Raw genomic sequence first — 24,001 nt, 5'->3', positions numbered from 1 at the left:
CTAAGTGTACAAAGTGAACTTTCAAAGGGAGGTGGACTACAAAGAATCACTTAATAACCAAGCCTTATCAAGTAAAAATCACTAAGCCTTTTCTACTTTTCTTACAAAAACGAATTGGCACAATCAATAAGTGAGTGTGTGCACGTTACCCCTAGTAGGCAAGAGCCTTCTAAACGGATTTGGAGATAAAGATAAAATCCTAAACAATTATACTACCAAAAACTCTAAAACATGCAAAAGGAAAGCACTTAAAACATGTTCTAGTCGAGGTCCTAGGTGAAGGTTTTCAAATCACCTTCAACTACACGAACTAAAACCAAGTTGAAAAGGTTTAGAAATGGCCAAAATTACAAACCAAAAGAATGAAACCAAGGCCAAAAACAAAGAGGCCGAAAAGAGAAAATTTCAAGCAAAAATTATGCAAAACAAGAATTTAGGTCTTCAAACTCCTCCACTTGGGTTGCTTCACAATGAGCAAACTTGTTAGTCCTCTCCAAGTGTTTGTTCACTCCTTTTGGTGTGGTGTAAGTCCCTCCAAAGGCTAGGCTTGGATTCGGTTCACCCCTCCACTCAAATCCACCAAAGGTGTGAAAATTGACTAGAGTGGTTTTTCACCTACAATCAAAATGAAACCAACCCAAAGCAAGAGTCCAAGAAATAAAAACTGAAAAGCACAATTAGGAAAGGCTAAACTCAGAGAGAATTTATGATGACAAAACAAAAGAAGCCAAGAAAGACAAGCAAAAAAAATTAAGACTCAATCAAAGAAAGGAAGCACACAAAAGAGTAATCTTAGAATGGCACTAGAATGGATTAGTGTTTAGTCCACTTGCTTAAGTCTTTTATATGTTTTGGTCCAGCCAATGTTAAGGTCCCAAAATAAGGTCAAAATGTCATAAGTCCAACTCCCAAAAGCATAGGTATTGGTCCAAGTCCACAAGTCTAGCAACAAGTCCTTTTTGGTCCAAGAATTTTTTTGTTCTTTTCTTTTTCTTTCTTTTCACGGCAATTTTTCTTTTATATTCCTTGGGTCCAATTTTTTTTTTAAAGTTCAGCCCATATGTTGCTTAGGTTTTGCACTTGTGGATGGGCAAAAATTAGGTTAAATTTAGGAGAAAGATAGGATGACAAGTGGCGGTTTCTTAGAGGTGCTTAAGGTATCTTTTGAGTGGAAATGGTTTTGTACTATTTAGTACAAGTTGTTTGCACAATTTTTTTCAGCCACCTCTTAGATTCTTTTAGGGTTTCTTTAGGCATACAAAATTGACCAAAACAAGTGGAATGCAAGGGAAAAGTGGGCAGCAAGTTATATGCATGTGCAAGGAAGCATTTCACACATGGAAACTCAAAAATACAAGGAACATGCTAGGACTATTTAACATGCATGAATGACCTCTAAAAAGCTTCTAAATGTCACGCCCACTATCATGCAATATGGCATATATTTTTGTTCATGTAGTCATGCAAAGTGTTTGGCACATACATGGAATTTTTTTGACAAAATATAGGAAACATACAAAGACAAAACTTTTAGGTGGATTCAAAAATAAAAAGCATATTCATGGCATTTTCATGTGAGACTCAACCTAAAAATTAGAAAAACATGGTAACACCTAATAATGGAATCCTAAAATGTTAAAGGAAGGTTCACAAGGACAAGAATATGAACCCAAAGCTATTCGGTCATCCAAGAAGAAAGGAGAAGGAGATAACCGAAAGCAAAAAAAAGACTCAAAGAAAGAAAGACTCAAAGACTCTAGATGTTACCCTTGAAGAAACCTTGGCTCATGATACCACTTGATGGGTTCCTCCTTCCATGTTTGACGTAGAGAATGAAGGGGGAAGCCTTGGCCCTTGATCTAGGTTCAACAAGGTAGACAAAAGGAAGCTTTATGGTGAAGAAAAGGAAGTTGGCGTGAAAAGGGGGGGGGATTTTGGCGGAAGCAAATTTGGTGGTGGTGTATGGTGGCTCAAGGTTGGCTCACTCCAAAGTAGTTGGAGGCCACTCTAGGTTTCACTCTCCAAGGGTGGAGAATGAAGGTAGGCTAGCCGAAACTACCCTAGGGACTAAGGATAGGGATTTGAGGCAAAATGTGCTCTCTCAAATTCATATAATCCAAAGTATTTACAAGGTGTGGTGCATTGGGTATTTATAGGAGGGGAGGCATCTAGGGTTGCATTTGGAGTAGGCAAATGCATTCCAAATGAAATGCAAATGAACCCTAGATGCAACTTGGTGGCCAAGGATGGAATCTTTGGGTTTAGATTGGCTATATCTAGGTGCATGATAAGACCATGCAACCTTTGCCCTCCACTTGGGCCTAAGCCTTTCTAACACCAAAAATAGACCCAATAGGCACCAAAAATATGTGTCACCCTCTAATTAACACCCTAGCCCAAAATTAAAAACCCTAATCATCTAAAGCACCCCATAATACAAGGGTAAAATGGGAAATACAAAGAAAATAAATTCTAAGTCCTAAATACCCCAAAATACAAGGGTAAAATTGGAAATACAAGTAAAATAAATTCTTATGACTAAAATACCCCAAAATACAAGGGTAAAATAGGAAAACAAAGATAAAATACTATACTACTCAAATTGGTCATAGTTATGAACCATGTGATGGGTTTCACATGAAGTACCATGGATGGTCCTCCATCAAAAGGTTTTTAAAAAAAATCCAAAAATAGCCTTGATAACCAGAATTGGGTTCGGGGGTCGGTTACGTGTAGGGAAGGTATTAAGCACCCCTACAACGCCCTTAATTGGTACCCTATGGTGAAGTTAGCATTATAAATGATAATAATATAAATATTAAATCCCCTATTATTAATAATTATTTACATGCTTGAAATTTAAATTATACAATTAATCCTAAAATGTCTGCATGATTATTTTTATTATAACAATGTTTATTATAGAGAAAAAATAAATAAAAAAAGGGAAAAAGAGATTAACTGAAATACCTCTTGAATGAGCTCTATTGAATCTTCAAAACAGGAAGATTTTAGGTGCTTTGTGGCAACCTTTCACACTACAATGCCTCACAAAATCTCAAGAAATACAAAAGAGAGGGGGAGAGAGAAAAAGAGAGAAATTTCGTACTCTAAGGAGTCTGGACGAAATTTTGGAGTCCTGAGAAATGAGCCCAAGTAGTCTATTTATAGACTTCAGAAAGGGTCCAGAACGGCCCGTTCCAAAATCGGAATGGCCTGTTCTGGATATGACCGTTCTGTTTAAATTTTATAACTTGAACCGCCCGTTCTGAAACTAGAACGGCCCGTTCCAATTTAGGGTTTTTGGCCCTTTTAGAAACATGGAACGGCCCGTTCCAAATTGGGAACGACCCGTTCCAATTTTGGAACAGCCCGTTCCAGTCTTCTAAAATCAGCTTGTTTGGGCTTTTGGGCCTTCTAAAGTCTTGTCTTGTTGTTTGCATGCTTCGGGAGCTCCTTCCCTCCATAACAGAGGTCCATTTCCTTGTTATGGCCCTGGACGAAATTGGGTGTCTACAAGGGTTCACATAAAACCTTCATAAATAACCAAAATAATTAAAAATGAAATTTAGAAAGTAAAACTTAAGAGTTTACAAATTTCTTTCAAAAGAGAAGTTATAACTCTAAATACATATAAAAATTTATCCTAGAATTCTCTGCCCCGATGTCACAATATCAGAGCACACCCACAACTCAACGGTTGACATTCTAGATGCCACTCACAGCTGGATCTTCCTCACCTAAAACATCCACAAATTGTACGGTGAGAAAAGAAAATATTTATATATAAAGCACACAAAGAAATTCACAACATCATTTCATCATAACTTGGAATATTATTTACAAGCATTTCTATAGATATATCATCATTATATCAATCATTCATCTTCACATCTCAATTCACAATTACACCAATCCATCACAATCCACACAAATTTTACAATTAACCCTATGTCAAGGTCACGCCTGTAGCATCTCTTGCTCGAGTTCGTGCCACCCCCGACATAAGCATTAATTGCCTCACACATCCCACCCTATGCCAAGGTCACGCCTGTAGCATCTCTTGCCCAAGGTCGTGCCACCCCCGACATAAGCATGAGAAATCACACATCCTACACTGTGCCAAGGTCACGCTTGCAACATCTCTTGCTCGAGGTCGTGTCACCCCCGACATAAGCATGAGGAATCACCCATCCCATACTATTCCAGGGTCACGCCTGTAGCATTTCTTGCCTAAGGTCGTGCCACCCCTGGTCACAAGTGTGAGGAACCACAATCACATTCTCATTCACATCCACATCCACATCCACATCTCAATTCCACAATACATACACAATCCACACAAAATAGTGGTTCACATACCCCTCAAGTAATTCACCATGAATCCTCATCTAGATCATCAATTTTATCAAATAATATAACAATAACATTCATAAATTAGTATAATAATCAATGGAATTAGCAATTTAATATAATCTTAACCCAAACAATAAAACCCCCAATTTTCCAAAACCTAACTCACAGGCACTTTTCTACAATTTCGTTCTCTCTCCCAGATCATCATTTGTACAAATTATTAGCATATTTCTAATCCTCAATACATATACAGTCTAATGGAATCAATAATTCCTTAAATAGAAATAATTATAAAATTACTCATAATCCTAAGGGACTCTTCCTCTACCCAATTCCCACATGTAACTCTACATATAAATAATTCCCTTTTCCCCCGTACCTGGATAAATAGTAGCTGAAACTAAGGATCTGGTTGATCTCCTTCGCTGGGTTCCTCTCGGTCTTCAGAGAGTGCAGATGATGAGGTTCCACCTAGTGAATCCTCATGAACACCTTCAAATTCTCCTTGGATCCTTGGAAGAATGTCAAGGGCGGATGCTCCAAGAAGAATCAATGTGACCTAGGAGTGCTTCTAGCTAAATCCGGAGAAGATTAGAGAATCCTAACTCTACAAAGAGAGGAGCTCAAGTAGGGTAGAGGTTAGGGAAGGTGACTTTCGGAGGGAGTTTTCTAGAGAGAAGAAACTCATTCAATTATTTTCCAAAAGTACTACAAACTCTCGGCCATCTAAAATATATAGGGAAAATTAGGTTAAAGGATTACTTGGGTTAGCCTAAGGTTAAGTAAAACCATGGTATGGTTACTTAACCTTAGGCGCCCAAAATTTGAATTCAAATTCAAATTTTGGGAGCCAAGTCCGGAACCGCCCATGTGCTTGTCATTTGGCATGTGATTAGCTTCTCATTTGAATTGCATTTAGGTCACACCATGTGCATATGTGCACATGGCCGAAATGCTAGTCAAATGCAAAGCTAATTACATGCTAATGACAATGAACATGCAACCTTAATTAACCCTAAATTCTAATGACCTTTAAATGCACATCCTATGCTACAAGGCCGGAAATACAAGGCCCAAACAAAATACAAGGCACTAAGGCCCAAATCCTATACTACTCTAAGCTACTTGGGCTTGAACTAAAGCCCAACAAAATAAAGTGATGGCCCTTTCTTGGGCTTGGGCCCACTCTTCATGCATCCTTCTTGCCATTGTCCTAGTAGTTGGGCCCTTAGCCCATGGGCCTCCTCCATCATCCCCTCCCTCTTGAAGAGGATTTGTCCTCAAATCCAATGCATCCTCCTCATGGGTAGCTAGTCCTGTAAACAAAGAGAGATAAGAAACATTGAAACTAGAACTAACACCATACTCAGAAGGGAGATCTAGGACATAGGCATTGTTATTGATTTTCTTAAGGATTTGGAAGGGTCCATCTCCTCTAGGACTAAGCTTTGACTTTCTTTTGGAAGGAAACCTATCCTTCCTAAGGTGTAGCCAAACCCAGTCACCTTCCTTGAAGATAACTTCCTTCCTACCCTTATTATTGTATTTTTGGTATTTTTCTGTTTGGGATTGAATATGATCTCTAACCCTCTCATGTAATTTCCTAACAAACTCAGCCCTAGATGTACCTTCTTTATGAATAAAAGAAGCCACATCAGGGAGAGGTAATAAATCCAAAGGGGTAAGAGGATTAAAGCCATAAACAATCTCAAAAGGAGACATGTTAGTGGTCTTGTGAACCACCCTATTATAGGCAAACTCCACATGAGGGAGATAGTCATCCCATGACTTTTTATTGCCTTTGAGGATTGCCCTCAACATAGTCCCTAGAGACCTATTGACTACCTCAGTTTGTCCATCAGTTTGGGGATGACATGTGGTAGAAAATAGAAGTTTAGTTCCTAACCGTGCCCAAAGAGTTTTCCAAAAGTGGCTTAGGAACTTAACATCTCTATCTGAGACTATAGTCTTAGGTAACCCATGTAGTCTCACAATTTCTTGAAAGAATAATTTAGCAATGTGACTTGCATCATCCACTTTGTGGCATGGAATAAAGTGTGCCATTTTGCTAAAACGGTCCACTACCACAAATATGGAATCCTTTCCTCTTTGGGTTCTAGGCAATCCAAGGATAAAATCCATGGAAATATCTACCCAAGGAGAAAAGGATATAGGCAAGGGGGTATATAGCCCATGAGGTTTAGTGGTAGACTTTGCTTGTAAACAAGCAATGCAACTACTACAAAACCTTTGGACATCTCTCTTCATATGAGGCCAAAAGAATTTCTCTCTCAAAAGTGAAAGAGTCTTCTCAATTCCAAAATGCCCCATGAGCCCACCCTCATGGCTCTCCCTAACCAAAAGTTTTCTAATAGATCCTTGGGGTATACAAAGTTTGTTTTCTTTAAAAAGAAACCCCTCAGAAATATAGTAACCTTGGTAAGGTTTTTGAATACATAAAGAATAAAAGTTAGCAAAATCAAGGTCTTTCTCATACAACTCCTTGATGTCATCAAACCCTAGTATTTGAGAACCTAGGGTGTTCAATAAAACATGTCTTCTTGACAAAGCATCAGCTACTACATTTGTAGACCCCTTTTTATATTTGATGACATAAGGAAATTGTTCTAAATAATCAACCCATTTTGCATGCCTCTTATTTAATTTATGTTGACCCTTCAAATATTTAAGTGATTCATGATCACTATGTATGACAAATTCCTTGGTCACAAGATAATGTTCCCAAGTTTGAAGGGCACGAACTAAAGCATATAACTCTTTGTCATAGGTAGGGTAGTTCAAGGCAGCCCCATGAAGTTTTTCACTGAAATAAGCTATAGGGTGGCCACCTTGTAACAACACAGCTTCTATGCCATGTCCTGAAGCATCACATTCTAACTCAAAGGTTTTAGAAAAATCAGGCAGAGCTAGAACAGGTGCTTGAGTAAGTTTATGCTTTAGATCTTGAAAAGCTAAGTTATGTTTTTCCTTCCATTCAAAGACCACATCCTTCTTCACCAACTCATTGAGAGGTGAAGCTAATGTAGAGAAGTTAGGAACAAATCTCCTATAAAAGCTTGCTAAACCATGGAAGCTCCTAACTTCACTTACATTAGTAGGAATAGGCCATTCTTGGATGGCTTTGATTTTCTCGAGGTCGACATGAACCCCATTTTTGCTTACCACAAACCCTAGAAAAATAACATTATCTACACAAAAAGTGCACTTGTCCACATTGGAAAACAAGTGATTGTCTCTAAGGACAAGAAAGACTTGCCTTAGGTGATCCAGATGATCACTTAGACATTTGCTATAGATTAAGATATCATCGAAATAAACAACTAGAAACCTACCAATGCAATCCCTAAGGGCATGATTCATCAACCTCATGAATGTGCTAGGCGCATTAGTAAGCCCAAATGGCATTACTAACCATTCATATAATCCAAACTTAGTCTTAAAAGCGGTTTTCCACTCATCACCTTCTTTGATTCTAATTTGGTGATATCCACTCTTAAGATCTACCTTGGAAAATATGGATGACCCATGCAATTCGTCAAGCATGTCATCAAGCCTAGGAATTGGGTGCCTATATTTTATGGTGATGTTGTTGATGGCTCTACAGTCACAACACATCCTCCATTTTCCATCTTTTTTTGGCACCAAGATGACAGGTACAGCACAAGGACTTAGACTCTTTTGAATCCAGCCCTTCTCCAACAACTCTTGTACTTGCTTCTCTATCTCCTTGGTTTCTTGTGGATTAGTCCTATAGGCTGGTCTATTTGGAAGACTAGCCCCAGGCACAAGATCTATTTGATGTTCTATTCCCCTAAAAGGAGGAAGTCCAATTGGGCCTTCCTTGGGAAATATATCATCAAATTCTTTTAAAAGATTTTTAACCACAAAAGGTAGAGAAGTTTCCAAAGAAGATGTGGCAGTGCAAGTTAATGTTCCTCTACACATGAGGATATGAGAAGATGGTTCAATAAAGAGAGAAGTTTTGTGTAAAGGTTTTGGTTGAAAACTCTCTTCTTGAACTATCTCTAGAGAGGGAACACTGGTCTCTCTAGAATCCTCTTTTCCACTATTTTTTAGAACTCTTTTTTTTTCATTTTTTTTTGTTTTCCTGCTCACGTTTGGTCTTCATTTGAACTTGATCTTCCATCACTTGTGAAGGTGATAGAGGATGAAGTACAAACTTCTTACCCTTATGTGTGAAAGTTATTTTATTAGTTAGACCATCATGATGAGTTTGTTTATCAAATTGCCATGGTCTACCCAATAAAATATGACAAGCCTTCATAGGAACTACATCACATTTAACTTTATCTTGATAGTTCCCTATAGAAAACTCTACTTCCACTTGTTGGTTGACCACCATATCCCCATCATCATTAAGCCAATGAAGTTGATAAGGTTTTGGGTGGGGAGTGGTAGTCAAACCCAACTTTTCAACCATCCTAGTGCTACAATAATTGCACCAAGATCCACTATCCACTATGAGAGAACAAGCTTTGTTTGAAATGTTACATCTTGTATGAAAGATGTTCTCTCTTTGGGATTGTGTATCACTAGGTTGGTTATTGAGGACCCTTCTTATCATAAGAAGTTCCCCATTATAAGGATAAGTGACCTCACATGATTCTCCTTCACTTGCTTCTTCTTCATCCTCACTTGAAGATGAAGAAGCAGTAGCTTCATCTTGGCTACTATAAATGTCTTGGCCCCTTAAAATCATAACTTTCTTAGTAGGGCATTGAGAAGCAATGTGGCCTCTCCCAAGACACTTAAAGCACTTTATGTCACTAGTCTTAGTGCTAGTGTGTGAAGTGTTTGTCTTTTTCTCTTTTTCCTTTTCTTTACCCTTGTCTAGGTTTTTAGAGGGAAAAGTGTTTTTTTCAAAATCATTTTTCTTGCCCTCCCTCTTGTAGTCAACCTTAGAATAAGATGATGAGTATGAGCTTTTAAAACCTTTTCTCAAATTTTGTTGTTCAACCTTGATGCAAAGTTGAACCAAATCATTCAAATCCCTATAAGGGAGAAGCTCTACTTTATCTCTTATTTCAAAAGTCAAACCACTTAAAAACCTAGCAATAGTAATGTTTTCCTCCTCCCTAATTCCAGCCCTCATTAAGTATAACTCCATCGTTTGTCTATACTCTTCCATAGTCATATTTTTTTGATGGAGTCTTTGGAGCTTATTGATAAGCTCTCTAGTGTAGTAAGAGGGAATATGTCTCATCCTCAAGGCACTCCTTAATTCATTCCAATATTGAATTGGAGGGTCATTATGGTTGATAATGATCTCCTAAAGCAAGGCTATCATCATTCATTGACTCTCCTAGGGTTGAACTATGTTGGGAGCTATGTCTACTTCGGTGCTTGTGGTGTAATTTTTCTTCTTTCTCCTTTAATAAACGAATCTCTTCCTCTAAGATAGCAAGTTGAGCCTCTCTTTCAAGTTTTTCTTTTAGTTTTTGCTTGGCTTCTTGCCTTTTCCAAAGCTTAAGTGATCTTAATTCATGTGTTACTTTTGACAAGTCATTGTAATCACTTGAATTACTATCACTTTGAGGAGTAGAAAACTCTTCCATTATAAGAGAAAGTTGCTTTTTGAAGAATGATCTTTGAAAATCAATTGTTTTTATGCAAGGTTAAGACTAAGTACTTAGAGGATTATGTATACAAATTGAACTTTGGAGGGAGGTGAGCTACTAGGAGCCACTTAAAAACCAAGCCTCTTCAAGTAAAAATTACTAATCCCCTTTGTAGTTAATCTCTACCAAATTCTTTTCAATGAAAATTGTTTTTGATGTTTTTGTGAACTATGATAAACTAGACGTATGAAAGCAACTAAAACAAGTATTAAGCAACAAATTAAACTACCTAAACGTGTCCTAGGGTGAGAGCTTGAGAGATACCAAAGATCAATCAAGGACCACTCCCACCAAGTACTAACGAAAATTGTAAACTTAAGGAGAGATGGTTGTGTACCAAAGACACCCCCAAGACACTCCTTGAAATGGCCAAATACAAAATATAAACAAAAAATAATCAACAAGAACAAGTGGCTTAAAGTAATGTATGAAAAACAGCCACCAAGAATTAGTGATGGATTAGTGACCAAATTTGCAACAAAATTTTCAAATTAGTAAGGAAAATTGGTCTCTAAAATCCGTCACTAATACTTATGTATTTTTTTTTTAAAATTCAAATACAATTTCAAATGAAACTCCAAGGATTCTTCTCGGCAATTCAAGTCCAGCAAATGCAAAAATTCCAGCCACAAGTGTTTGGTATTTGTTCTTTGTTTTGATAGCCAAATCCGAGAGTCTCCTTTGTCCTTTCCTCCTCATTTTCTTAGTCCTCTTTTGATGACCCTTGTAGAACTAGCTTCTAAGGAGATAGGCTAGGTCAAGCATAGGTCACATTTGAGTTCCATAATGATTACAAACAGCAAAAGTATTTAAGAGTTAAAAGAAAACAAGATTAGAGTAGGAGAAGACACTATAGATGACAAAAGACAAGATTAGGCTAGTTCAAGGAAGATAAATCCTAAGAAAGGTTCTAGAATTGATTCCCAAAACCAAAACACTCAAGGAAAAATGTAAGCTGAAAAAAATATTATGTATGTAAAGATCAATGTCAAACCGAGAAGAAGAAATTGAAAACAAAACTCCTTTTGATGGCTTTTTCTATTGGAAATTAGGTTTAGCACCTTTTTTTTTTTAATCAAATTTTCTTTTGCATTATTCTTTTGAACTTTGTTCTATATATATATTTTTTTTTATCTTAGGAGTTTCCTTTTTCTTTCAAGCAAAATGACACACACAACTTCTCGGTCACACTTTAATTGAAGCACCAAAACCGGATTCAATTTGAATTTCAAATATCAACCAAATTAGGCTAAAATGTAATGAACATGAATCATGCTTTTGATGCTTGTTTGGTTGCTTAACATATGCTCGGTTTTGGCTCGAAATTTAAATTTCAAAATGAGACTAAAACACAAATTTCAGCAAACAACAAATCACACAAGATTAAACTCACGGATAAGGAGAAAAATTTTCAAGACATTTTCTAGAATAGGAAACCTAAAAATTCTAAGAAAACTACTAATGAACTAATAGTAGTTTATGAACTCAAATTCAAACAAAAATTATGAGTACACCAATATATTAAGGATCTCGGCCAAATCCACAAAAAATTATTTCAAGACGCAAAAACAAAATCAAAAGATTCAAACAAGCATAGCTAAGAATGATTAACAAGAAATGAACTACACATGACTACTAGACATGGATTCAAAATAAAATGACTCAAACATGTAATTGACCGAATAAAATTTCAAATATGACTCAAGAAAAAGAAAAAAAAAAAAAACGTTCTTAGGCAGAAAATTCCTATTAAGCACAAGAAGAGAGCATGATTCATGGAAGTATATAACATAGGCGCATATATGAATCATTCAAGCAACAAGAAACTAGATCCATCAAATTTAAGGCAAAATTAGATCTAGGAAAGAGTAAACTCAAAAGAGACAAAAAACTCAAGATGAACACAATGAACAAGATGAACCACGGATCAAATTCAAAAGACAAAATGATGCACTTATCTCTTGAAGACCGAAGCTTTGATACCACTTGATGAGGTTCCACCTAGTGAATCCTCATGAACACCTTCAAATTCTCCTTGGATCCTTGGAAGAATGTCAAGGGCGGATGCTCCAAGAAGAATCAATGTGACCTAGGAGTGCTTCTAGCTAAATCCGGAGAAGATTAGAGAATCCTAACTCTACAAAGAGAGGAGCTCAAGTAGGGTAGAGGTTAGGGAAGGTGACTTTCGGAGGGAGTTTTCTAGAGAGAAGAAACTCATTCAATTATTTTCCAAAAGTACTACAAACTCTCGGCCATCTAAAATATATAGGGAAAATTAGGTTAAAGGATTACTTGGGTTAGCCTAAGGTTAAGTAAAACCATGGTATGGTTACTTATCCTTAGGCGCCCAAAATTTGAATTCAAATTCAAATTTTGGGAGCCAAGTCCGGAACCGCCCATGTGTTTGTCATTTGGCATGTGATTAGCTTCTCATTTGAATTGCATTTAGGTCACACCATGTGCATATGTGCACATGGCCGAAATGCTAGTCAAATGCAAAGCTAATTACATGCTAATGACAATGAACATGCAACCTTAATTAACCCTAAATTCTAATGACCTTTAAATGCACATCCTATGCTACAAGGCCGGAAATACAAGGCCCAAACAAAATACAAGGCACTAAGGCCCAAATCCTATACTACTCTAAGCTACTTGGGCTTGAACTAAAGCCCAACAAAATAAAGTGATGGGCCTTTCTTGGGCTTGGGCCCACTCTTCATGCATCCTTTTTGCCATTGCCCTAGTAGTTGGGCCCTTAGCCCATGGGCCTCCTCCATCAGCAGAAAAAGAGAAGAGAGAAAAGAAGAAAAGAAATCAGAAAATGAGAGGTGTGCCTTTTAGGAGTGGCAGAGAGCACAATTTATAGGCATCAGGCTTCGCCAGAACGGCCCGTTCCAAATCTGGAACGGCCCGTTCTGGACCCTTAAATCATGGGTAAAAATCACATCCATAACGGCCCGTTCTCAAACCAGAACGATACGTTCTGGGTACATTTAATACTCACAACGGTCATATTTCAGAACGGCCCGTTCTCACCTCTGAAACGGCCCGTTCTCAACTAAGAATTGTAGGCAAATTTAATGGTTTGGAACAGCCCGTTCCAAATCCGGAACGGCCCGTTCTGGGCTACCAAAAGTAGGACTATTTAGTAATTTGGAACGGCCCATTTCGGGCTACTAAACCACCTTAATTGGGCTCTTGGCCTAGTGAAAATTGGGTTGTTACAACTAAAACCAGCTTATTTAGGCTTTAGGTCTTCTGATGTCATGACCTGTTGTTTCCATGCTTCGAGAGCTCCTTTCCTTGATAATAGGCGTCTATTTCATTGCTTTTGTGAGCCCGGATGAAATTGGGTGTCTACAGTGACGGTGACAGAGATACTAGGTCCCCATGATGGGGGCACCTTGGGAGCCTTTAAAAACTAGTGAGGACAGTTAGAACTTTCCCATACAAAGCACTTTCTTTGATAGGGACCACAAACCATGGACTCGAACGTGATCGCTTACGGGTGTATGTTGTTTGAGCATATGATTGTTGCATTATTGTTTGTTCAAACCATTCGTTCTTATTTTTTTTTAATTCCCCTGAGATAAAAATAATAAATGTAAATATACAAAAAAAGAGCATGTACACCACTCATATATATGGGGTTAGTGGGAAATTCCTAACAAAAACACAAATGAATCAATGCTACCTTTATCACATCGTAAAATATTACGAAATGGAACACCAATGACATACCTCCACAAAGGTGAGTCACCAAGTCTTTATTAGAAATATCCCTCGAACATACCCATTCAATAAGCCTAAATAGAAATATACCATTGTACCTCGAAGGTGGCTTTTTAACACTTCGTATTCACAAGGACACAAAGGATAAAAGTTATGGAAGCCTTGGAAGAAAGAAATCGCGTGCTGAATGAAGAGCTCAAGCAGCTCAAGGAATAAATGACGAAAATGTGCGAAGCTATGAACTAGCTACAACACAAGGATAATAGTGCTAGTAATGTCGAGGATGTTTCCAAGGATCACTTGAATGCTTTGGAGGAAAGATTGGGAGTCATGGAAAACCACAACTTCGACATTCAAGAGGCTGCGAAAATGTGCTTGGTGTAGGACATCCAATTCCCCACCAAGTTCAAAATCCTTGATTTTCAGAAGTAAACTAGGACCAGTTGTCCGAAAAGACATTTGATGATGTACTGTAGGAAAATGGCCACCCATATAAGCAACGAAAAACTTCTTATACATTGTTTTTAAGAGAGTTTATCTGATGTTGCCCTTAACTTGTACATGCAGTTGGACGGAGGGAAAATCCAGACGTGGAAATAGCTCGCCGACGCTTTTCTCCGGTGATATAAGTACAATATCGACCTGATTTCTGATAGGTCTAATTTATAAAGCTTGAGCAAGAAAGGTGATGAGCCTTTCAAAGCTCACACTCAGAAGTGGAGAGAGTTGGCTGCACAAGTGGAGCCCCAACTATCCAATAAAGAGACAATAATAATGTTCATCAACTCCTTAAGTGGGTCCTATTATGACAAGATAATAGGAACTACATCACTACAAAAAGAAAACACTTATTACCGACAGACTTTTTTCCACGAATAAATATCCGTCTGAAAAATAACATTTCCGACGGATTTTTCCGATGGATATGTGTCTGTCTAAAACATAATTGATTTCAACAGATATTACTCAGATTTTTTCCTTCTAAAATTTCAAATGGATATTACCCACGGATTTTTTCCGTGGGAAAATTATGATGTTTAATTTCAAACAAATATTTTCCACGGATTATCTGTCTAAAACATTGTTCATAAAAAATGGAAAAAAAATTTCGTCGGTAACTTTAAAAAATTTAATGATAAAAGATTAACAAATTAAATTCTTAAATACTTAACTAATTTTCTTATGCTAATTAATTTACCATACTAACTAATTTTATATATAAAATTTATAGTTAAATGATAGTATAAAATAATAATTTACTATCAATATATTTTAATATTATATAGTTAATTTTGTTTAAATTGAGAAATATATAATTAGTGAAATGATATTGATGCATGATAGTCTAAATTTAAAAGATAATTTCTTAAAATTTATAATAATTTTACCAATTTTGAACTATATTGTTTTTAATAAAACAAGATTATTATTTAATACAATTTAAAATGATTTTTTAAAAATATTATGAACAATACCCACGAAATTACTGACGTTATTACCGACAGATGTATCCGTGGATAATTAATTTTTATTAATAATTTATTTTAAAAATAATAAAATTAATTCATAAGTAATTATGATAAATAAAAATTAAATTAGATAATTATCCACGAATGTATCTGTGGGTAATTACCCACAGATTTATCCGCGGGTAATTACTGACGGATAAATCCATGGATAATTACTGACAGATAAATTCGTGAGTAATTATTTTTATTAATAATTTATTTTAAAAATAATAAAATTAATTTATAAGTAAGAATGATAAATAAAAATTAAATTAGATAATTACCCACACATGTATCCGTGGGTAATTATTTTTTATTAATAATTTATGTTAAAAATAATAAAATTAATTTATAAGTAATTATGATAAATAAAAGTTAAATTAGATAATTACGCACGGAATTACCCACGGATGTATCCATGGACAATTATTCTTATTAATAATTTATTTTAAAAATAATAAAATTAATTTATAAGTAAGTATGATAAATAAAAATTAATTTAGATAATTACCCACAGATGTATCCGTGGGTAATTATTTTTTATTAATAATTTATTTTAAAATAATAAAATTAATTTATAAGTAATTATGATACATAAAAATTAAATTAGATAATTACGCATGGAAAAAATAGCCCAGTAACCGATTTCTCACCTCGGACTCAAAGTGGGTTATTTGGGTAAATAATAACCGGTCCAAGTTATTTAAATAAATAATTTTTTTTATATATTAAAAAAAATCCAATAAATCATATTTAAAATTTGTATAAATATATATTAAATAAAAATTAGTAACTAATCAAAGAATAATTACCCAGTAATCAATTTTTCACCTGGTTTTTTTTTTCATTTTTTTGGGCTTTTTTTGTTCAGTTTTTTTTAAATTATTTTTCCTTTTTTGATTTTCAGATTTTTAAAAAAAGCATAATTAATTTTTAAAAAATATATTTAATATTTAAATTAAATAATTTATAAAGAATAATACTTAATAATAAAATTAATATTATATTTATTTATAAATTATAATATTTATGATTTTAAATTTTTTAAAATAAATATAGTTAATTATAACTTTCAGAATTATATATAAAATTATAAAATTTTGTATAATATTTTAAATTTATGTTAAAAATAAATAAAATTTTAAAACTTATTTATTATACTAAATTTTAGAATTATAAAATTGATTTTTTTATTTAAATTAAATTTATTAAATATAGAAAATTGAGAATTGTAATATAATAATAAATATATTAATTTTGTATTAATAATTAAAGATAATTAAATTGATTATTACATAAATGACAATATTATTTTTTTTAAATATTAATGACATTATATATTAAGTACACTAATTATAACAGTTACATCATTAAAATGAAAATAATTTAAAAAAAGACACAATTTAAACAAACTTCAAACATAATAGATAAATAACATAAAACATAAATCATATAACATTAGTTGTCTAACTTCATTGCTTGGTAAATGTATTTTTCAATCGCTTTCATCCTATGCATTAATCCAATATACGTCGTGATAGCATACAATTCAAGACTTGTTAGGTTGTGCAGTTTTGTGAACAATGAAAACATTCACTCCACATCTTCATCATCCCTTAGACAACACGCTGTATATTTATATACACCACCGATAGATGAATTTGGGTATCGGTAGTGGATATCTATGACAACTTTGTAATGAGGAAGATGAAGGTTATTATTAATAACCTGCTTAAGTTGTTGATAAGTCATCATGTTGCTTACCAATAGGGTTTTAATCTCGTTGCTAACAAATGTACCTTCATGCTTAGTGGAGATAATTTGTCCATCATAATAAATAGTGGCTGGAATAGTTAACAACTCCATTGATTGTATGTTTCAATCTCTTGCATTTTAGCCTATTTTTAGGGTTTATATAGAACTAAAGCAATCTAATGTGGACAAACGCAAAGTAATTGGATTCCTGACGCTCTAGGACAAAGCCATTGATGACACTGCACAAAGTCATTGGATTCTTGACACTCTACACAAATTCATTAATTTTTCTGATGCTCTAGGACCAAGGCAATGACACTCTGCACAAAGTCATTAATTTTTTTGACACTCTAGGACCAAGGCAATGACACTTTGCACAAACATTGATTTTTCTGACGCTCTGGGACCAAGGCAATGACACTCTGCACAAAACATTGATTTTTCTGACGCTCTAGGATAACACAATTGAAGACACTACACAAAGTCATTGGATTCCTAACGCTCTGGGACAAAGCAATTGATGACATTGCATAAAGCATTAAATTTATGATGCTCAAGGACCAAGGCAATGACACTCTGCACAAAGTCTTTGGATTCCTTACGCAATGAGACAAACTAATTCAAATTTTTTGCACTATAGAAGATGTGGCACTACAACTAGGTTTAAGGATCGACGGCAAACCAGTCACAGGACCAACTTTCTTTGATTGGGATGAATTGTGTTACGAGTTGTTAGGCTTCGTACCTCCGAAAGGGAAAGCTCTAGTTGGCTCAACCATAAAACTAAAATGGTTAAGAGACCATACAATTGCACTACCAGATGAACCTATTGAACAACAATTGCACCAACATTGCAGGGCATATATCTTAGGGTTGATCGGTGGTGTCATTATGTCAGACAAGTCAGGTAATAGACTTCACTTAATGTATTTACCACTATTGGCTGACTTAGAACGTGCAGGACGATATAGTTGGGGTTCTGCTTGTTTGGCACATTTGTACATAGAAATGTGTAGGGCAATCTATTCATCATCAAAGAAAATGGGTGGATGTTCTTTGCTTCTACAGTCTTGGGCTTGGTATCGCATGCCCTTTATCCAACCAAGAGTCCAATGGGATATTACATTTCCGCTAGCATCGAGGTATGGATTAATTTTTATACCACTTTAATACATCGAACAACTAAATTTTTTACCTAAAATTTTATCAATGTACAAATGTTTTAGGTGGTCAGGAAGAGGGATAAGATTTATAGGCACGCCCCATGGAGACTTACTTGGCTACATATTAAGATATGACAACATGAACCATAACGAGGTAATACAATGTCAAATTCTCTCACACATACTCTCTTTTACTCAATTAAGTCATACCCTAAACCTTTTTCTTTTTTCAGTTTCTATGGATGCCATATAGGGAATTTTAGTTCCACTGCCAACACGTGCTTATAAGGATTTTAGAATATGGACTTCTTGTATTGCTTCAACTTCATTTGTAGTTGTAGTCTGGCATCAAACTGATAGAGTCCAATTGTAATTTGGCTTATGGCAACCAATCCCCAATGAAGACAATAATCTTGATAAAATGCATGAAATAGACATGAGAGGACATAGCGACACCAACTAGGCTAAACAACATGCAGACTGGATTTCTATTTGAAAAGACAGACGCAAACATTTTATTTTTCGGGAACCACTTCAGGGGCTTCTCCAACACACTCCTAAGTATTTGCAATGGTTTCGTGCTAATTCTAAATTATTTCTTTGTAACCAATATTCTTCATATCATGAATCCACTTCTAGTACACAACTCCCAACAACTATAGGAACAACATCCCCAGTGGCTGGAGATAACCACCCACCTTATAGTGTGGAACAACATCCCCAATCTCTTTCAATGAATCCACCATTTCATACGCACTTTAATTAAATACATATCATCATATCATCATATCACATTACCACATCTTCATATCTCATGTCTCAATCACATTTCACATTACATCATCATATCACATTATCACATTATCTCATCATATTCACATAACCTCCATAGAGCACTTTAATTTATATCAAAACTCGTCTATTTGTAAAATTAAATACATATTTTTACATCTCATCAAACAAGGAATATAACAGAACAATCATAAATCAAAATAGAAAATATTCATATTTTGCCTATTTCTCATAGGGTTTTGCGCAGGAACCCATAGAGCACTCTAAATCATATTAAAACATATTTATTCTCAAAATTAATCACATATTTACACATTACATTCAACAAGGAATACAATAGAGAAATCAGATAGCAAAACAGAAAACATTCATATTTTGCCTGTTTCTCATAGGGTTCTCTCAAGAACCCACATAGATATCAAATCATACAATTATTTACATATAAGAAGAGCAATAGAAGAAACATATATAATTGGGAAAAACCCCTCATACATGAGCATACAACAAACATAGGATTGGGGGCCAATCCCATTACCGAACATATATTCTCACACCCAAAGCGAGGTTTCTCACTCCCCCTTACCTCGATAAGCAGGAGCTGAAACTAAAGCCAGATATTCCTAGTCCCCTCTTCTGGGTTCTCCCTTGGTCTTCAGAGAGTGTAGAAGAAAAAAGAGGTCAGAAGTGAAAAATGTGCTTTTAGGAGTGCTGGAGCGTTCTATTTATAGGCATCAGGAGTGGTCAGAACGACCCGTTTCAAATCCAGAACGGTCCGTTCTGGACTCATTCATCATGCTAAAATTTCATATCCAGAACGGCCCGTTCTCAAACCAGAACGGCCCGTTCTGGGATTACAATTTAACCCACAACGACCATGTGTGGAACGGCCCGTTCCCAAAGTGGAACAGCCCATTCCCAATCTACGGTTTAAAGGCCATTTTAGTAGTTTAGAATGGCCCGTTCAGGGCTACTAAAAAATCAAAATATTATCAAAAATAATTTTCATAAATATTTATTATTAAAATACTCATAAATATTAAAAACCTTTAAAACATTCTATAAAACCCATTGAAATATCTATAAGAAAATAACCTCCATAAATATAAAAATAAACAATAATTAACTATTATACTAGTAGAAAATTTGGGATGTTACAAACAACAACTCCAACAGGGGACTTCATGATCTTGGGTTTTTTCTTTGTTTTGAGGAGCTCGATGATGTCCTTAAATTGGTGTTTGCAAAATGCCCTTGGGGATGATGAGAAAGGGATGGCCGGCATGCCCCTATTTTAGGCTAAGATTAGCAAGATGTTGGTGATGCTTTGCTAAACGAGTATTATGATGTCTCTCCAAGCGTCTTCTGGTTGGCAAGAATCTGGTGCTGCTCCTATGAGGTGAGTATTATGATGCCTCTCTAGGTGTCTATCGTGGTGATGAGTATTATAATGTCAGCCTCTACAAGCCACCTGCTACGATGTTGAGTTTAAGGAATCTGGTGGTCACTACAAGAAAAATGATAAATTGCGATGGACAAATTGCGACGGTTATCTAGAAACCGTCGTCGCTTTGATATTGCGACCCTTCATACGACAATTTTTTAAAACCGTCGCAAAATTGTTCAACATTGCGACGGTTTATCGTAAACCGTCGCAAAATTTGTTTAACATTGCGACGATTTATCATAAACCGTCGCAAATTTAACATTGCGACAGTTAGTCATAAACCGTCGCAAAATTTTCAGCAATTTTTTTTATTAGAATTTAAAAGTTTTTTTTTGAAGTATTATGTATATTATCTTAATGAACTTATATTTTATTAACAATTTTATATATACTTTCTTTAACATGAGGTACACGATTTTTTTTTCTTTATATAATTTCAAAATCGTGACTAGAATATAAATTTATCTTTCAACAAACTTATGAATTTATCTTGTATGTAAGATGTGTTAGAGTATATAAATAAGTATAATTATCATTTTATAACTTAATTTTTGAGTTATCACATCACATATTATTGAATAATTTACAATGTTAAATTTTATAAATTTTATTTTAAATGTCCATCTTTTTAACACTACTAAAAATATAAAAATAAATATGTTAAATTTTATAAAAATCCAGTTTAATTTATTTATGATATAAATATGTTTTTAATATCTAATATATATTTTTAGATGATAATTTATTTTAAAATATATCTTATAATAACAATTCTAAATGGAACATAAATCTTCTGATTTTTCTTATTTTGATTTTTTTAATCAATATATACAATTTTACTATTTTGATTTTTTCAATCAACGTATACAATAAATAAAAAACACAAAAGATAAACATGCATGGTAAAAATTTTATTTTATCAAAAAACTTTTTATTTTAATATATTACACTATATATGTGAATATTAAGATATATATATATATATATACATATATTATAATTAAACTTTTTTAAAAAATTAATTCATTATTAAGAAATTTTTTTTATTACATGAGAATTAATTTCTTTCAAAAATTTGACAGATATAAAATAAATAAACATTTTTTCTGAATCTATATTTTTATTTTATTAGAATATAATTTTTATTTTTTTAAAATATATTATTTTTTTAGATAAAAAATTATGTATATGTCAAATCGTAGTGGGGCAAGTGCCCACTATTCCAAACGTACATCCGTCCCTGTATATATATATATATATATATATATATATATATATATATATATATATATATATATATATATATATATATATATATATATATATATATATATATATATATATATATATATATATATATATATATATATATATATATATATATATATATAGGGGGTTATAATTATACCAATGTAACTTTTATTAAGTATTATGCTGCTCAATAACTTTATATTAAATGTGTATTTTGTAAATCCAACCGTTAAATTGAAAGTTCATACACTTTATAAGTGTATATCAAATTTTGTTAAAATTGAACAACAACTGGAAGGTAATCAAATTGTTTATATTTTAGTGTATTTTGAAATGAATATATTACATCAATTTTGTTTTATAAAAATGAAGTATCAAATCATCTTGGGTTAATATAAAGTTTTGTATATATAATCTATGAGAGATATGAACTTTCAATCTAACAGTTGGATTTACCAAATTCACATTTAATATAAAGTTATTGAGCGGTGTAATAATTAGTAAAAGTCACATTTAATATATATATATATATATATATATATATATATATATATATGAGGGGGTTTATAATTACATCAGTGTAAATTTTACTAAGTGTTACACCACTCAATAACTTTATATCAAATGTGAATTTTGTAAATTTAACCGTTAAATTGAAAATCTTTTACTGTTATATCATATATACAAAATGTTATATTAATCGAAGACGATTTCTTATAAAAACAAAATTAAATCTGTCGGAAAATTTATATTTTCGATGAGAAAATTTTTGTAAGAAAAACTATATTATTGATGGAATATTTCAGAAAAATTTATATTTGTCGCAAAATGTAAGAACTGGTTTTAAATTTGATATGAAAATATTATGATATAATTAGATAAGATTTTAAGTTAGTATTTTATTAATGGTTGATAATTAAAAATAAAACAAGGATAAATACATTTTTTGAATTTTATATGTTTGATTTAAGATAACTTACAAAATAACTCTTGGTAAAGTTATTCCGCTCAATAACTTATCGTGTGTGTTGAATTTCATCGATCCAATTAATTGTTAATTTAAAAATTATTAAATTTTACTAATAATTAATATAAAAAAATTAATTAGTTTTGGAATAAATTATTTTTTAATTAACAATATAATTGAAACATTAATTATTTTAAATTATTTAACTAAAATCTTATTGACAATTTACTATATGATCTTAATATTTTTGTATAACTAATATCTGGTTTTAAATTTGATATGAGAATATTATATATAATTAGATAAGATTTTAAGTTAGTATTTTATTAATAGTTGATAATTAGAAAATAAAACAAGGATAAATACATTTTTTTTTAACTTTATATGTTTGATTTAAGGTAAATAAATATATTAAATTAATTAATAATTTATTTAAAATATTAAAATTTAATTTATAAGTATGTAATAAATAAATATTTATAATTTTATAAATTATATTGTCATCATAAATTAAAAAATTTAAATAATTTAAATTATAATTTTAAATCGAAATAAGTAGATGTTAATTATAAAAGTAAGTACATATAAATAAAGAATAACTAAATATATTATTATTATTATTATTATTATTTGTAATATAAAATTATTATATATTATTATTATAGTACAAATATGAGATTGTATATTTGAGGATGACTTAAATGAATTAATTTGTACAAGTTATACTGACAACATACATATACATTTCGGTAGCTTACTCATCAGAACTTCACAATTAAGCGTGCTTGACCTGGAGTAGTACAGGGATGGGTGACCTTCTGGGAAGTTTCCTAGAAATTGCACAAGTAATGATAAAACATGCTAAACAGTGAAATATCGTGAAATAAAATCCTTGAAAGGCCAAATATGAGGATTGTTACATTAATAAATTTATTAAAATAAAAAAAAATTATAATTTCCGACGGGTAAAAAAAGGGTTGTAATATTAATTTAGAGGCAGTTGGTGCGACAGTTGATGAAAGGGTCGCAATGTTAATATAGAGGCATTTGGTGCGACAGTTGATGAAACGGTCGCAATTCCAATTTTGCGACGGTTTGTGCAACGGTTCTGATAACCGTCGCAAAATTGCTTGGTGACGGACGATTCTGCGACGGTTCCCAAACCGTCGCAATGTTGTCTTTGCGGCAGTTCTAACCGTCGTAATGTAGGCCATATAACCTGTATGACAGTTAGAGAAAACAACACAAGAGAAAAGGGAGTTTGAAACATCTCACTCTGGCTCACAGTGTAGAAATACACACCGGATAGCCAAACACAAACAAGACAAGTATAGCATAGATATATTAAATCCAAAATTACATCTCACTCA

The 24,001-nt window shown here is 33.3% G+C and overlaps 1 protein-coding gene across 1 annotated transcript; it reads left to right on the top strand.

Moving 5' to 3' along the window:
* The first annotated feature begins 13,751 nt into the window (after positions 1-13,751).
* Positions 13,752-18,550, top strand: LOC145950465 (serine/threonine-protein phosphatase 7 long form homolog). The gene is made up of 5 exons (XM_083061556.1): positions 13,752-13,770; positions 17,655-17,921; positions 18,021-18,156; positions 18,241-18,331; positions 18,431-18,550. The coding sequence occupies exons 1-5, from the start codon at positions 13,752-13,754 to the stop codon at positions 18,548-18,550; spliced, it is 633 nt and encodes a 210-aa protein (XP_082917682.1).
* The last annotated feature ends 5,451 nt before the right edge of the window (positions 18,551-24,001 follow it).

Source organism: Cajanus cajan, chromosome 8 (assembly GCF_000230855.2).
Source record: "Cajanus cajan strain Asha chromosome 8, NIPB_CcT2T_4, whole genome shotgun sequence".
NCBI lineage: Eukaryota > Viridiplantae > Streptophyta > Magnoliopsida > Fabales > Fabaceae > Cajanus > Cajanus cajan.
Note: the sequence above shows the minus strand (reverse complement) of the source record. Positions and strands in the feature narration are given on the sequence as shown.